At 52.2% G+C, this 13,606-nt stretch overlaps 1 protein-coding gene across 7 annotated transcripts in view; it reads left to right on the forward strand.

Annotated features, from left to right (window-relative positions):
• ccdc134 (coiled-coil domain containing 134) overlaps nt 1-13,606 on the forward strand; it is a 36,689-nt gene that overhangs the window by 3,211 nt on the left and 19,872 nt on the right. For 4 of the 7 annotated variants that reach the window (XM_085969488.1, XM_085969494.1, XM_085969491.1 and 1 more), the window contains exons 2-4: nt 3,026-3,139; nt 4,641-4,762; nt 13,340-13,424. In XM_085969488.1, the coding sequence (XP_085825614.1) occupies nt 3,037-3,139; nt 4,641-4,762; nt 13,340-13,424 (310 nt within the window). In that variant the 5' untranslated portion in view covers nt 3,026-3,036. Of the gene's footprint in view, nt 1-3,022; nt 3,140-4,640; nt 4,763-13,339; nt 13,425-13,606 lie in introns of all 7 variants that reach the window. The other 3 variants (XM_085969489.1, XM_085969490.1, XM_085969493.1) reach the window with 1 other exon arrangement.

Below are 13,606 nucleotides of genomic sequence, written 5' to 3' on the forward strand. Positions count from 1 at the left end.
GGAAAGGGCGAGCAGCATCCAACCACGTTATGGATGGAGAGCGGGGGAGGGTCTGGATGGAGAGCGGGGGAGGGTCTGGATGGGGAGCAGGGGAGGGTCTGGATGGAGAGCAGGGGAGGGTCTGGATGGGGAGTGGGGGAGGGTCTGGATGGGGAGCGGGGGAGGGTCTGGATGGGGAGCGGGGGAGGGTCTGGATGGGGAGCAGGGGAGGGTCGATGGGGAGCAGGGGAGGGTCTGGATGGGGAGCGGGGGAGGGTCTGGATGGGGAGCAGGGGAGGGTCTGGATGGGGAGCGGGGGAGGGTCTGGATGGGGAGCGGGGGAGGGTCTGGATGGGGAGCAGGGGCGGGTCTGGATGGGGAGCGGGGGAGGGTCTGGATGGGGAGCGGGGGAGGGTCTGGATGGGGAGCGGGGGAGGGTCTGGATGGGGAGCGGGGGAGGGTCTGGATGGGGAGCAGGGGCGGGTCTGGATGGAGAGCGGGGGTGGGTCTGGATGGGGAGCAGGGGAGGGTCTGGATGGGGAGCAGGGGCGGGTCTGGATGGGGAGCGGGGGAGGGTCTGGATGGCGAGCGGGGGAGGGTCTGGATGGCGAGCGGGGGCGGGTCTGGATGGCGAGCGGGGGCGGGTCTGGATGGGGAGCAGGGGCGGGTCTGGATGGAGAGCGGGGGAGGGTCTGGATGGGGAGCAGGGGCGGGTCTGGATGGGGAGCGGGGGAGGGTCTGGATGGCGAGCGGGGGCGGGTCTGGATGGGGAGCGGGGGCGGGTCTGGATGGGGAGCGGGGGCGGGTCTGGATGGAGAGCGGGGGAGGGTCTGGATGGGGAGCGGGGGCGGGTCTGGATGGGGAGCGGGGGCGGGTCTGGATGGGGAGCGGGGGAGGGTCTGGATGGCGAGCGGGGGCGGGTCTGGATGGAGAGCGGGGGAGGGTCGATGGGGAGCAGGGGTGGGTCTGGATGGGGAGCGGGGGTGGGTCGATGGAGAGCGGGGGCGGGTCTGGATGGGGAGCGGGGGAGGGTCTGGGTGGGGAGCGGGGGAGGGTCTGGGTGGGGAGCGGGGGTGGGTCAGGATGGGGAGCGGGGGCGGGTCTGGATGGGGAGCGGGGGAGGGTCTGGATGGGGAGCGGGGGTGGGTCAGGATGGGGAGCAAGGGCGGGTCTGGATGGGGAGCGGGGGAGGGTCTGGATGGGGAGCGGGGGTGGGTCAGGATGGGGAGCAGGGGCGGGTCTGGATGGGGAGCAGGGGAGGGTCTGGATGGAGAGATGGGGGAGGGTCTGGATGGAGAGATGGGGCGGGTCTGGATGGAGAGCGGGGGAGGGTCGATGGGGAGCAGGGGTGAGTCTGGATGGGGAGCGGGGGTGGGTCTGGATGGGGAGCAGGGGCGGGTCGATGGGGAGCAGGGGCGGGTCGATGGGGAGCAAGGGCGGGTCTGGATGGGGAGCAGGGGAGGGTCTGGATGGGGAGCAGGGGCGGGTCTGGATGGGGAGCAGGGGCGGGTCAATGGGGAGCGGGGGAGGGTCTGGATGGGGAGCGGGGCGGGTCGATGGGGAGCGGGGGAGGGTCTGGATGGGGAGCAGGGGCGGGTCGATGGGGAGCGGGGGTGGGTCAGGATGGGGAGCAGGGGCGGGTCTGGATGGGGAGCGGGGGAGGGTCTGGATGGAGAGATGGGGCGGGTCTGGATGGGGAGCGGAGGAGGGTCAGGATGGGGAGCGGGGGAGGGTCTGGATGGGGAGCAGGGGCGGGTCGATGGGGAGCGGGGGAGGGTCTGGATGGAGAGATGGGGCGGGTCTGGATGGGGAGCAGGAGAGGGTCTGGATGGGGAGCAGGGGAGGGTCTGGATGGGGAGCAGGGGAGGGTCTGGATGGGGAGCAGGGGAGGGTCTGGATGGGGAGCAGGGGCGGGTCTGGATGGGGAGCAGGGGAGGGTCTGGATGGGGAGCAGGGGCGGGTCTGGATGGGGAGCAGGGGCGGGTCGATGGGGAGCGGGGGTGGGTCAGGATGGGGAGCAGGGGAGAGTCAGGATGGGGAGCAGGGGAGGGTCGATGGGGAGCAGGGGAGAGTCAGGATGGGGAGCAGGGGAGGGTCTGGATGGGGAGCAGGGGCGGGTCGATGGGGAGCAGGGGAGAGTCAGGATGGGGAGCAGGGGAGGGTCGATGGGGAGCGGGGGAGGGTCAGGATGGGGAGCGGGGGAGGGTCAGGATGGGGAGCGGGGGAGGGTCTGGATGGGGAGCAGGGGCGGGTCGATGGGGAGCAGGGGAGAGTCAGGATGGGGAGCAGGGGAGGGTCGATGGGGAGCAGGGGAGGGTCTGGATGGGGAGCAGGGGCGGGTCGATGGGGAGCAGGGGCGGGTCGATGGGGAGCAGGGGCGGGTCTGGATGGGGAGCAGGGGCGGGTCTGGATGGAGAGATGGGGCGGGTCTGGCGAGTCTCGTGCGAGTCAACATTCTCAGCAATCAGTGATGAAGTCAGAGTACCGCACGCAACTGCTAGTCAGAAACCTAGAAGCTGCACTAAGATGTAGTGTCTGAGAAAATCATGCTTGAATTCCAAACTTTGGTGAAAGAGAGAGACTGCAAAGTTTCACACTGAATGGTGGGAGAGGTTAAGTCAACATACATGTGAAGTATGTTTACCTGTATTGGTGTTTACTGAGAATTGCATGTGGCTAAAACCTGTCGGAGGTTGTGGGTGAGATGGAGTAGTGGTAGCTTTACCAAGGATCATGCCTATGTTGTAGCTGACCTGGGAGTGCTTGACCCACTGTCTGTGAGGAAGAGAAGATAGTTCACTTTTTGATGCAGCATGAAACTCCCTTCACACTCTCTCACAGAAGTCCTAAAACTCGCCTTTCGAACTTCCTTATTCTATCCATTGTCTTGTGAGTGGGAAGACTCGTGATGAGTCAGAATTCTGCTGTGTGTTGAGGACGATACTGTGAGATTGAATAGATTCCAGCTGGAATCCAATCGAATTATAATTTAAATAAATCTGTTTCATTGATATTTAACAAATATGTTTATTTTTCTTTAAAGTAGCCTCTTAGACCATGGACGTCCTACAGGCCTGTGTGATTGTGATGAGCGTGTGGTTGACTGCATTCAGACCTTCCAATGGTCAGAAACAAAACTTGGATTCAAGTCTAGAAATCTGTATCCTTTCTGGCACTGATGGCTTTTCACTGGGATATAATATATAATCTTGCTACCTCTTTCAATCTAATAGGAATGGCCAAACAAACATGACAAATAATCCCTGTGTCCTGGGATAGTACAGGGGTCAGTGGATTGGTGCACAGGGGAGGCTCATGCCTGTGACTTGTACAGTATCGTTCTGATCTCTTTTTCATCGAAAGCCAAGGTCCTAGCCACTAGCCTGGACACTAGCCACTAGCCTGGGTCCTAGCCACTAGCCTGGACACTAGCCACTAGCCTGGACACTAGCCTGGACACTAGCCACTAGCCTGGGTCCTAGCCACTAGCCTGGACACTAGCCACTAGCCTGGGTCCTAGCCACTAGCCTGGACACTAGCCACTAGCCTGGACACTAGCCGCTAGCCTGGGTCCTAGCCACTAGCCTGGACACTAGCCACTAGCCTGGGTCCTAGCCACTAGCCTGGACACTAGCCACTAGCCTGGACACTAGCCACTAGCCTGGGTCCTAGCCACTAGCCTGGACACTAGCCACTAGCCTGGACACTAGCCACTAGCCTGGACACTAGCCACTAGCCTGGACACTAGCCACTAGCCTGGACACTAGCCACTAGCCTGGACACTAGCCACTAGCCTGGGTCCTAGCCACTAGCCTGGACACTAGCCACTAGCCTGGACACTAGCCACTAGCCTGGACACTAGCCACTAGCCTGGACACTAGCCACTAGCCTGGACACTAGCCACTAGCCTGGACACTAGCCACTAGCCTGGGTCCTAGCCACTAGCCTGGACACTAGCCACTAGCCTGGACACTAGCCACTAGCCTGGACACTAGCCACTAGCCTGGACACTAGCCACTAGCCTGGACACTAGCCAGCGACCCCCGTTTGTGCTAATGTAGACAGAACTGTACTTGGCTGTGATGCACTCTATTGTCGAGTAGCCTACTGACACTATTTAGGATCACACAAAGAATGACCACTTGAATGAGGTACCAGAGGATGCTAGTGGATAGGAGGGAGGGGAAAATGGAGTTGTACATTCCTTTAAAATCATTACATAGAAATTATAACATGGAAACAGGCCCGACTAGTCCCTACTACTGCCCACATACGCACACATCTGTAGGGATTGCTGTCAGAAGCGGGAACCCTGACCATTAAACAGTACCCAAGAGACCTGCTGTCCCAGATGAGATCAGCTAACTCCGCACAGGCCGGGAGCTGAGACCGGGCCCTTCCTGCTCTGTTTGGTTCAGCTACTCACTGAGCCATCGGGGAGTCGGTCACAAATTTAAACCCAAATGAATGTTTTTCACGACTGAAAGAGACACTTGGCAGACCTTGTATCCGTTTTATGGTGGGGGGGTTAGTAGAACAGGAATTTGCTTGTGTTAAGATTACATGTACCAGTGCACTCATTGGATTGTGAATAAAGCCATATGCAGTATAATCTCTCAGTTATGGCACTGCATACTTTCCTGAACAACACTGCTCTTTAGATAGAAAGCTCTTTGAGACAAAACGCAAAGACCAGATGCACGCATTGAAGAACATGATTGAATTAAATGACATTAATCAGCAGTACAAGATTATCGACATCATGTTGAAAGGACTGTTCAAGGTGAGCAAAGCGAGATGGTCAGGACATAGTGCGTGATCTTCACCTGTCTTCGGTCCCCACCACAAACTCCGTTCCCCAGTCGCCGACTCCGTCGCTCTCCCTGGCCACTGTCTGAGGCTGGACCAGTCCATTCGCAACCTCGGCGTCCTATTTGACCCTGAGATGAGTTGACCGCACATCCTCGCCATCATCAAAACTGCCCACTTCCACCTCTGTAACATCGTCCGTCTCTGGCTCTGCCTCAGTTCATCTGCTGCTGAAACCTTCATCCGTGCCTCTAGACTCGACTATTCTAATGTTCCCGCCTCCCATTTTCCACTCTCTCTCGAAACTTGAGCTCATCCAAAACTCTGCTGTCCATATCCTAACTCGCACCAAGTCTCATTCACCCATCACCCCTGTGCTCGCTGACCTACATTGGCTCCCGGTCCGGCAACGCCTCGATTTTATTTTTACAATTCTCATCCTTGTTTTCAAATCCCTCCATGGCCTCTTCCCCTCCCTATCTCTGTAACCTCTTCCAGCCCCACAGCCCTCGGAGATCTCTGCGCTCCTCCAATTCTGGCCTCTTGCGCGTCCCCGATTTTAATCGCTCCACCACTGGCGGCCCTGCCTTCAGCTGCCTGGCCCTGAGCTCTGGAATTCCCTCCCTAAATCTCTCCGCCTCTCGAGCTCTCTGTCCTCCTTTTAAGATGCTCCTTAAAACCTACCTCACCTGTCCTAATAACTCCTTATGTGGCTCAGTGTCAAATTTTGCTTGATAACGCTCCTGTGAAGCACCTTGAGATGTCTTACTATGTTAAAGGTGCTATATAAATGCAAGTTGTTGTTGTCCACAAGTATCACACTGGGTTTCTCACTGAGATCTTCTCTGCTTTCCTCCCTCTGCCTCTGCATCTCATTCTCGGTGATTTCAACCTCCACCTCAACTCTTCTTGTTCTCTCTCCTCTTGTGTTCGCTGCCCCCCTTTCCTCCCTTAATCACTCACTCCATATAAACTCTCCTCAAATACACGGCCGCCCCCTTGACCTTGTCATCTCGCGTGGCCTCGCTACTCCCACAGTAACCGATAAGGCAATCTCTGATCGTTTCCTTATTTCGCTCTCTACCCACATTCCCCATCCTCCTCCCAACTCCACTTCTTTCTGTGTCCACCCCTGGAAAAAACTCTCCCTCAAGTCCCTTACCACGGCACTTTAAATTCTCAACTATCTAGCCTTTGGCCTACAATTCTTCATGACATTTCTGCAGCTACTGATTTGCTAAATCACACCCTCGCCACCACCTTTGATACCCTTGTCCCAAGTAAAACCATTACACTCTCTCACCTAGTCCTTCCCCCCAGTATACCCCTCATTTCTGCTCCCTTAAGTCCAAGCAACGCAGACTTGAAAGTCTTTGGCGGACAACTGGTTTAACCATCACCAGATGTTGCTGGATCATATAAAGCATTATCGAGTCCGGCTCGCCATCACTAAAACTGCCCACTATTCTAAAATCATCCAGGAAGGCAAAGATAATACCCTGCTTCTCTTCACCACCACAAACCGTCTCCTCAAACCTCCCTCTCCTGCCTCCTCCTTCCTCATCTCCAACACTAATTGCAAGGAACTCATTGACTTTTTTGTTACAAAGATCGAGAAAATATGTTGATCTTCCTCTGCTACTTCCTTCCCCTAGCTGACCGGGCCTAACTTCCTCTCCGTTTCCCCCCCCCGACTTAACCCTAAATTTGCATGTTTCTCGAGTTTCTCTCCTCGTGTCCTCTCACAGTTCATCTTGTCTATGAGACCCACTTCCTGCTCCCTCGACCCTATTCCTACTAAACTGCTGACCACCCAAATTCCCTTCCTGCTCCCATGTTAGCTGATATTGTTAATGGTTCCCTCTCCTCAGGTATTGTCCCCCTTTCCTTCAAATTTGCCGTCAACTCCCCTCTCCCCCAAAAAAACAACCCTTGACCCCTCATTCCCACAGTACAACAGTGACTCCACTCCAAAAGTACTTCATTGGCTGTAAAGCGCTTTGAGACGTCCGGTGGTCGTGAAAGGCGCTATAGAAATGCAAGCCTTTCTTTCCGTCCTTGCAAACTATCGCCCCATCTCCAACCTCCCTTTCCTCTCCAAAGTCCTTGAAGTCTTCGGTTCCTGCCACAAACTTTGTTCCCTAGCCGCCGACTCCATCGCTCTCCCTGGCAACTGTCTGAGGCTGCCCTTGGTGTTGAAATTTGTTTGCAACCTTGGTGTTAAATTTGACCACACGATGAGCTTCCTACCTCATATCCGCGCCATCACTAAGATTGCCCATTTCCACCTCTGTAACATCGCCCATCTGCCTCAGCTCATCTGCTGCTGAAACCCTCATCCATGCCTTTGTTACCTCTAGGCTTGACTTTTCCAAAGCACTCCTGGCTGGCCTCCCTAGTTCTGCCCTCCATAAACTTGATGCCATCCAAAACGCTGCTGCCTGTGTCCTAACTCGCACCAAGTTCCGCTCACCCATCTCCCCTGTGCTCAATGACCTGCATTGGCTCCCAGTTAAGCAACACATCAATTAAAAAAAATTTCATCCTTGTTTTCAAATCCCTCCATGGCCTCGACCCTCCTTATCTCTGTAATCTCCTCCAGCCCTACTATTATGTCCGTGTATGATTGAGACACGGACAGCAGGAGTTGAACAAAACAAGTCTTTACTGAAAGGAGTCAATCAGGAAACTGAAGCTACAGAGGCTTACTAGCGCCTTTTATACAGGGGTGGTCACTGCCGGCACTGCAGTCTGAGACCAGTTATTCTCTTAAAGGTACATACACAACAATTCCTCCCCTTTTAGATAAACAGTACATAACATTCATTTAACAACTAAATGATAACTAATTACAATCACAATTACGGTTGCTAGATACATTGGTTAAGTTTAAGCAATTATAAGTTCAGTCTTTGAGGAGGCTTCCTGATTCTATCTGGATAACGCCTCTTTGGGGTATCAGGTTCTTCTGGCAAGGTTGAGTCGGGATCAATGTCGTTGTTTGGTTCATCTGCTTCCAATATCACCGATTCTGCGGTAGCTGCAATTGGTACGTCGATTTCATTGCCAGGTGTATCAGATCGTGGTGTGGAGTTGACGTTTTCCAGTGACTCTAGAATCTGGTCAGCGTGGCGTCTTACAATGCTCTCTCCAATGTCCACGGTATACATGAGAGGTCCTTGCCGTGTACAAATCGTTCCTGGCTGCCATTTCTCAGTGTGGTAGTCCCGGGCCAAAACTGGTTGATCTATCTTAAAACTCCTGGTCGGCCTTTCATTCATATTCTAAAACTGCCTGTTCTCCACATCTCTTCGGACGTTTGGCTTAACCAAATCCAAGCGGCATCGTAGTCTTCGATTGAAGAACATCATGGCTGGAGTTTGGTTGGTAACTGCATGTGTCGCATTCAAGAAGTTGTCCACCTTGTGTTGTAGGGGTATATCTTCATTACACATAGCCTTGATAGCCTTCTTGAATGTTTGAACAAACCTTTCGGCCAATCCATTAGTGGCTGGATGATATGGGGCAGATGTGTAATGCTTAACACCATTGTTCTTTAAGAACCTCCGGAACTCTTCAGACACAAACTGTGGTCCATTGTCAGAGCAAATCTGTTCAGGCAGCCCATTCCTGGCGAATATGGTTCGTAAAACTGTGATAGTATTTTCCGTGGTGGTTGAGGACATTTTTATTACCTCTGGCCACTTTGAATGTGCATCCACCGCAATTAAAAACATCGAGTCCATGAAGGGACCAGCAAAATCAATGTGCACCCTTTGCCATGGAGATGAGGGCCACTCCCATGGATGTAGAGGAGCTTGTGGTGGGGCGTTTTGGACCTTCTGGCATCCTACACAGCTCTTGGTCATCTCTTTGATTTCTCTATCAATTCCCGGCCACCACACAAACGCTCTGGCTAAGTTCTTCATTTTTACCCCACCCAGATGACCCTCATGAAGCTCATTGAGCACTCTATCCGTCAACTTAGGTGGAATTACTACTCTGGATCCACACATCAAGGTTCCTCTGCACACTGACAGCTGTTCTCTTCTCGGCGAGAATGCTGGCAGCAGTGGTTCGCCATGTGCTGGCCATCCCTTCACCATTAAATCATAGACCCGTGATAGTGTCAGGTCATTCCGTGTTTCCTTTTCTATGTTTGCATTCGTCACAGGGAGACATTCGACTATGGCCGAGTGGAATAACTCCATTGGATCCACTGCAAGGTCTTCTTCTTCCACCGTCGGCAACGGTAGGCGTGACAATCCATCAGCATTCCCATGCTGTTTAGTTCCTTTGTACTCGATGTCATATTGGTGTGCCCCTAGGAAAAGGGACCACCTCTGCAGCCGTTGCACTGTCATTATCGGTACGCCCTTCTGAGGGTTGAAAATGGAGACAAGAGGTTGATGATCGGTTAGTAGAGTAAATTTTTGACCGTGCAGGTAGTGATTGAACTTCTTCACCCCCCACACTAGGCTGAGGGCCTCTCTGTCAATCTGGGCGTAGTTACGCTTGGCAGAAGTTAACGAGCGTGACGCAAAAGCTATCGGCCTCTCTAAACCATCAAGGAATTTATGTGACAGTACCACCCCAATGCCGTAGGGAGACGCATCACACGCCAGTCTGATCGGCAGTGCTGGGTTGTAGTGAGCCAATACTTCTCTTGAAGTGATTAAGTCCTTACTCTTCTGAAAGGCCCGCTTACAGTCATTGCTCCATTTCCATGCTACTTCCGTTCGTAGCAGGGCAGTCAGTGGGTGCAGGATTGTCGACAAATTCGGCAAAAACTTATGGTCGTCATTCACCAATCCGAGGAATGACCTCAGTTGCGACACATTTTCAGGCGCTGGGGCCTTAACAACCGCTTCAATTTTGTCAGGGGACTTATGTAACCCCTCTTCATCAATCACGTGGCCACAATACGATATCTGTTTCTTAAAAAACTCACACTTGGGGCGGTTGGCTCGTAGCCCATGTTCCCGTAGTCTAGTGAGCACCTGTTCTAGGTTGTTAAGGTGTTCACTGTCATCTTCACCTGTCACAAGGATGTCGTCCAAGTAACACTGAGTCCCCGGAATCCCTTGCAGGACTTGTTCCATCGCTCTTTGCCATATCGCCGGAGCCGATGCTACTCCGAATACCAATCGATGATACTGGTAAAGACCTTTGTGAGTGTTTATCGTGAGATACTTCCTAGAGGATTCTTCAACCTCCATCTGCAAATATGCTTGTGCTAGGTCAATTTTTGTAAAACGCTTCCCTCCAGACAGTGAGGCGAAGATGTCTTCTATCCTTGGAAGAGGATATTGTACTGTGTGAAGGACTGGGTTCACCGTCACCTTGAAATCCCCACAGATGCGAACCTTCCTTGGCTCCTCAGACTTATTGCTTAACGTTTTCTTCATGACAGGAACGATGGGTGTCGCCCACTCGCTCCAGTCGACCTTAGACAACACGCCTGCCTTCTCCAGATTCTCCAGCTCTGCCTCGACGGCTGGGCGAATTGCATATGGTACCGGTCTTGCTTTGAAAAACTTGGGAATTGCATTCTCTTCTATTTTTATCGAGGCGGTTACGCCTTTAAGAGTGCCCAGTTCTTGTTGAAATACCTCTTTGGCGTTAGCTAAGATTGTTGACAATCGTCCAGGAGTGACGTCTTCATCTTTTTTACCGTCCACCGTCATTGCATGAATGGAGTGCCAATCTAAGCTTATCTTCCTGATCCATTCACGTCCCAATAACGGTGGTCCACCATTTTGCAGTATGTAGAGATACAATTTCCGTATTTTCTTGCCGTTGTATTCGACAGGCACCCTTATTTTTCCTCTGGGGTATACTTTTTGCCCCGTATATGTCGTCAAGACGATGGATGTCTCTCTCAAGGGTATGTGTGAGAATAGCCGCTCGTAGTCTCGTCGATTCATGACGGTTAGCGCTGATCCTGTATCCAATTCCATTTTAACTTGGGACCCTGCTATCGTAAGGGTGACCCAAATGGTTCGGTGATCCTCTTTTGCGATTACATTGTGAAGTTTGAGACAGCTTAGTCTCCTGTTCCCGGATTCACTATTGCTCATCTGGTCTTCGGAACTACTGTCCGTCATCTTTTGTACTTTCTTGTACGGTTCCTTAGTAGCCTTTTTGTTGTCGCTGGTCTTCTTCCCAGACCTGCAAACTCGTGCAATGTGTCCCATCTTTCCGCATTGCCTGCATATTTTGTCCTTGGACCAGCAGTCCTTCTGGTCATGATTAGTTCTGCCGCAGCGATAACATTTTGCAAATCCCCGTGTCATTTCGTGGGTGCCGTATTCCTGTGGCTTTTGTTGAATTTCCGCAGCTCCCCTGGCTGCTGCTTCGTATGATACTGCCACGCTGAAAGCCTTATCTAGCGTCAGCTCTTTCTCTGAGAGTAACTTCTTCTGTGTTCCTTCACTCAGGAGTCCACAGACAAATTTGTCCCGTAGTGTATCTGCCAGTCCTGCTCCGAACTGGCAGTGCTTTGATAGCTTGCGTAGTTCCGTAAGGTACTCAGCATTGCTCTCATCTTTATGCTGAGTTCTCCTGTGGAATTTAAATCTTTCGGCTATCAACAGCGGTGCAGGGTTTAGGTGTTCCTGTAGGACAGCAACAATGTCGTTAAAACTCTTCGCCTTCGGTTTGGCTGGAGTAATCAGGTCCCGCAATAGGCCGTACGTTCTAGCGCCCATTAAGTTTAGCAATACCGATGCCTTTTTCTCATCGGCTATTTCGTTTGCCTCGCAATATACCTTGACTCTTTCCACATACGTGGTCCAGTCCTCTATTGTATTATCAAAGGCAGTGATAACAGCCAGCCTTCGGCATCTTGAAAATCTAAAATGGCGCCTCCCGCGCTTTGCCTTCTTCCCTGATTTAACAAAATGGCGCCTCCCGCGCTTTCCCTTCTTCCCCGCTGTTGCTAGCGCTGCTTTCCGCGGTTTCCGTTGCAACCTGCAGCTCCTCGCGGTTTCCTGCGCGTTTAATATTTTTTTTATTATTTTCCCGTCGTGGAACAACCCTGTGGGACTCTTGCCTCCCTCTTCTCAGGTCTATACGCAGCCCGGCTTCGTAGCACCGGCCGCGCCCTGTGTGCTCCACCCTCTCTCTCTCCTCTTCCCGACAACGCTGCTCGGCCCTGTTGCAAGCCACCCGCTCGAGTTCGCGACCGCCGCAGCCCAGGAAGGATCAGTGTACTACCTGCCACCAGCCCGATTAGCTGAAGCACCGTCGACAGGAACCAGGCCCCGCTTTCGACAGCTTCTCCAGCAATCTTCAACTGCGCTAACACAGGGGCGGATGCCCACGGTCGACGCCCGTTTCTACTGCTTCTTTCTTCCTTCTGGCCTCGACCTCTGCTCACTTCGCTGCAGGAATGGATCCCAGGAGGTGGTGCAGACTGTAGGTAAGTTTGTATCTGCTCGTCGCCAGTATTATGTCCGTGTATGATTGAGACACAGACAGCAGGAGTTGAACAAAACAAGTCTTTACTGAAAGGAGTCAATCGGGAAACTGAAACTACAGAGGCTTACTAGCGCCTTTTATACAGGGGTGGTCACTGCCGGTACTGCAGTCTGAGACCAGTTATTCTCTTAAAGGTACATACACAACACCTACAATCCCCCATGATCACTGCGCTCCGCCAATTCTGTGCTATTGAACATCCCCGATTTTAATCGCTCCACCATTGGTGGCCATGCCTTCAGCTGTATCGGCCCTAAGCTCTTTAATTCCCTCCCTAAACCCCTCTGCCTCTCTACCTCTCTCTCCTACTTTAAGACGTTTCTTAAAACCTACGTCTTTGACCAAGCTTTTGATCATCTGCCCTAATATCTCTTTATGTGGCTCGGTGTCAAATTTTGTTTTGATAATGCTCCTGTGAAGCGCCTTGGAATGTATTACTACGTTAAAGGCGCTATATAAATGCAAGTTGTCGTCCCTTTAGTTGGTACAGAGTGATCTAACCCCACTAATAGGCCTCCCACTGTTCCTTTCGGTCATTGCACCCTTTCAGTAAGCACATAGAAAACTTTTTAACCCCACCCCTGGCCCCTTCAGCTGGCACATAGTGATCTCTTTCTCCTCTATATGCCCACCTCCTCCCAATCACTGTGGTTGGTATAGTTTTAGATTCTCTACAGTCCTCTGAATCAGCCTTGACCGCCGCCTAATTGTAAAGCAGGCCATGGGGGGCGTTGCAAATTATAAGCCTCCATAGGTTACAAGGCTTATGTCAAATTTAAGATGGCTGGCGCAAGAGCTGAATTAATATCAGCAGATGGAGAGTCATGAATCCACAATACTCCCAAGTTCTGCTGTATCTCTTTACGAAGCTCCCTCAGACTGGCCCTGGCCCAATAACTTCAAACCAAACCAGTTTCTCAGAACTTTGTCTAGAAGAAAAACACTGCTGAAAAATTGGAAACAGAAGGATGTTAAAGCTGAGCTCAATTCTTCAGAACTGATTTCAGAAGGAGTTAGAAAATATGAGACTCTTTACATTGAAACACAATTTGATTTCTATTCATTCCAGGTACTGGAAGACTCCAAGACAGTACTGATTGGCGCTGATGTGCAAGCAGATGGACCACTGCCTCATGACGAGAAACTCAAAGACGGTGGATATAGGCTGAATATTTTTTCTTGTGTTACGCTTTTTATTAAAAAAAAACAATTTAAGCATTTCTTTTGTCCCTTGTTCTCCTTGGGTGTCGGCCATGGCTCAGTGAGCAGCACTCTCGCCTCTGAGTCAGAAGGTTGTGGGTTCAAGTCCCACTCCAGAGACTTCAACATATATTTC

This window comes from Somniosus microcephalus, chromosome 28, assembly GCF_052327205.1.
Source record: "Somniosus microcephalus isolate GS21.2 chromosome 28, FLI_Smic_1.0, whole genome shotgun sequence".
Lineage (NCBI taxonomy): Eukaryota > Metazoa > Chordata > Chondrichthyes > Squaliformes > Somniosidae > Somniosus > Somniosus microcephalus.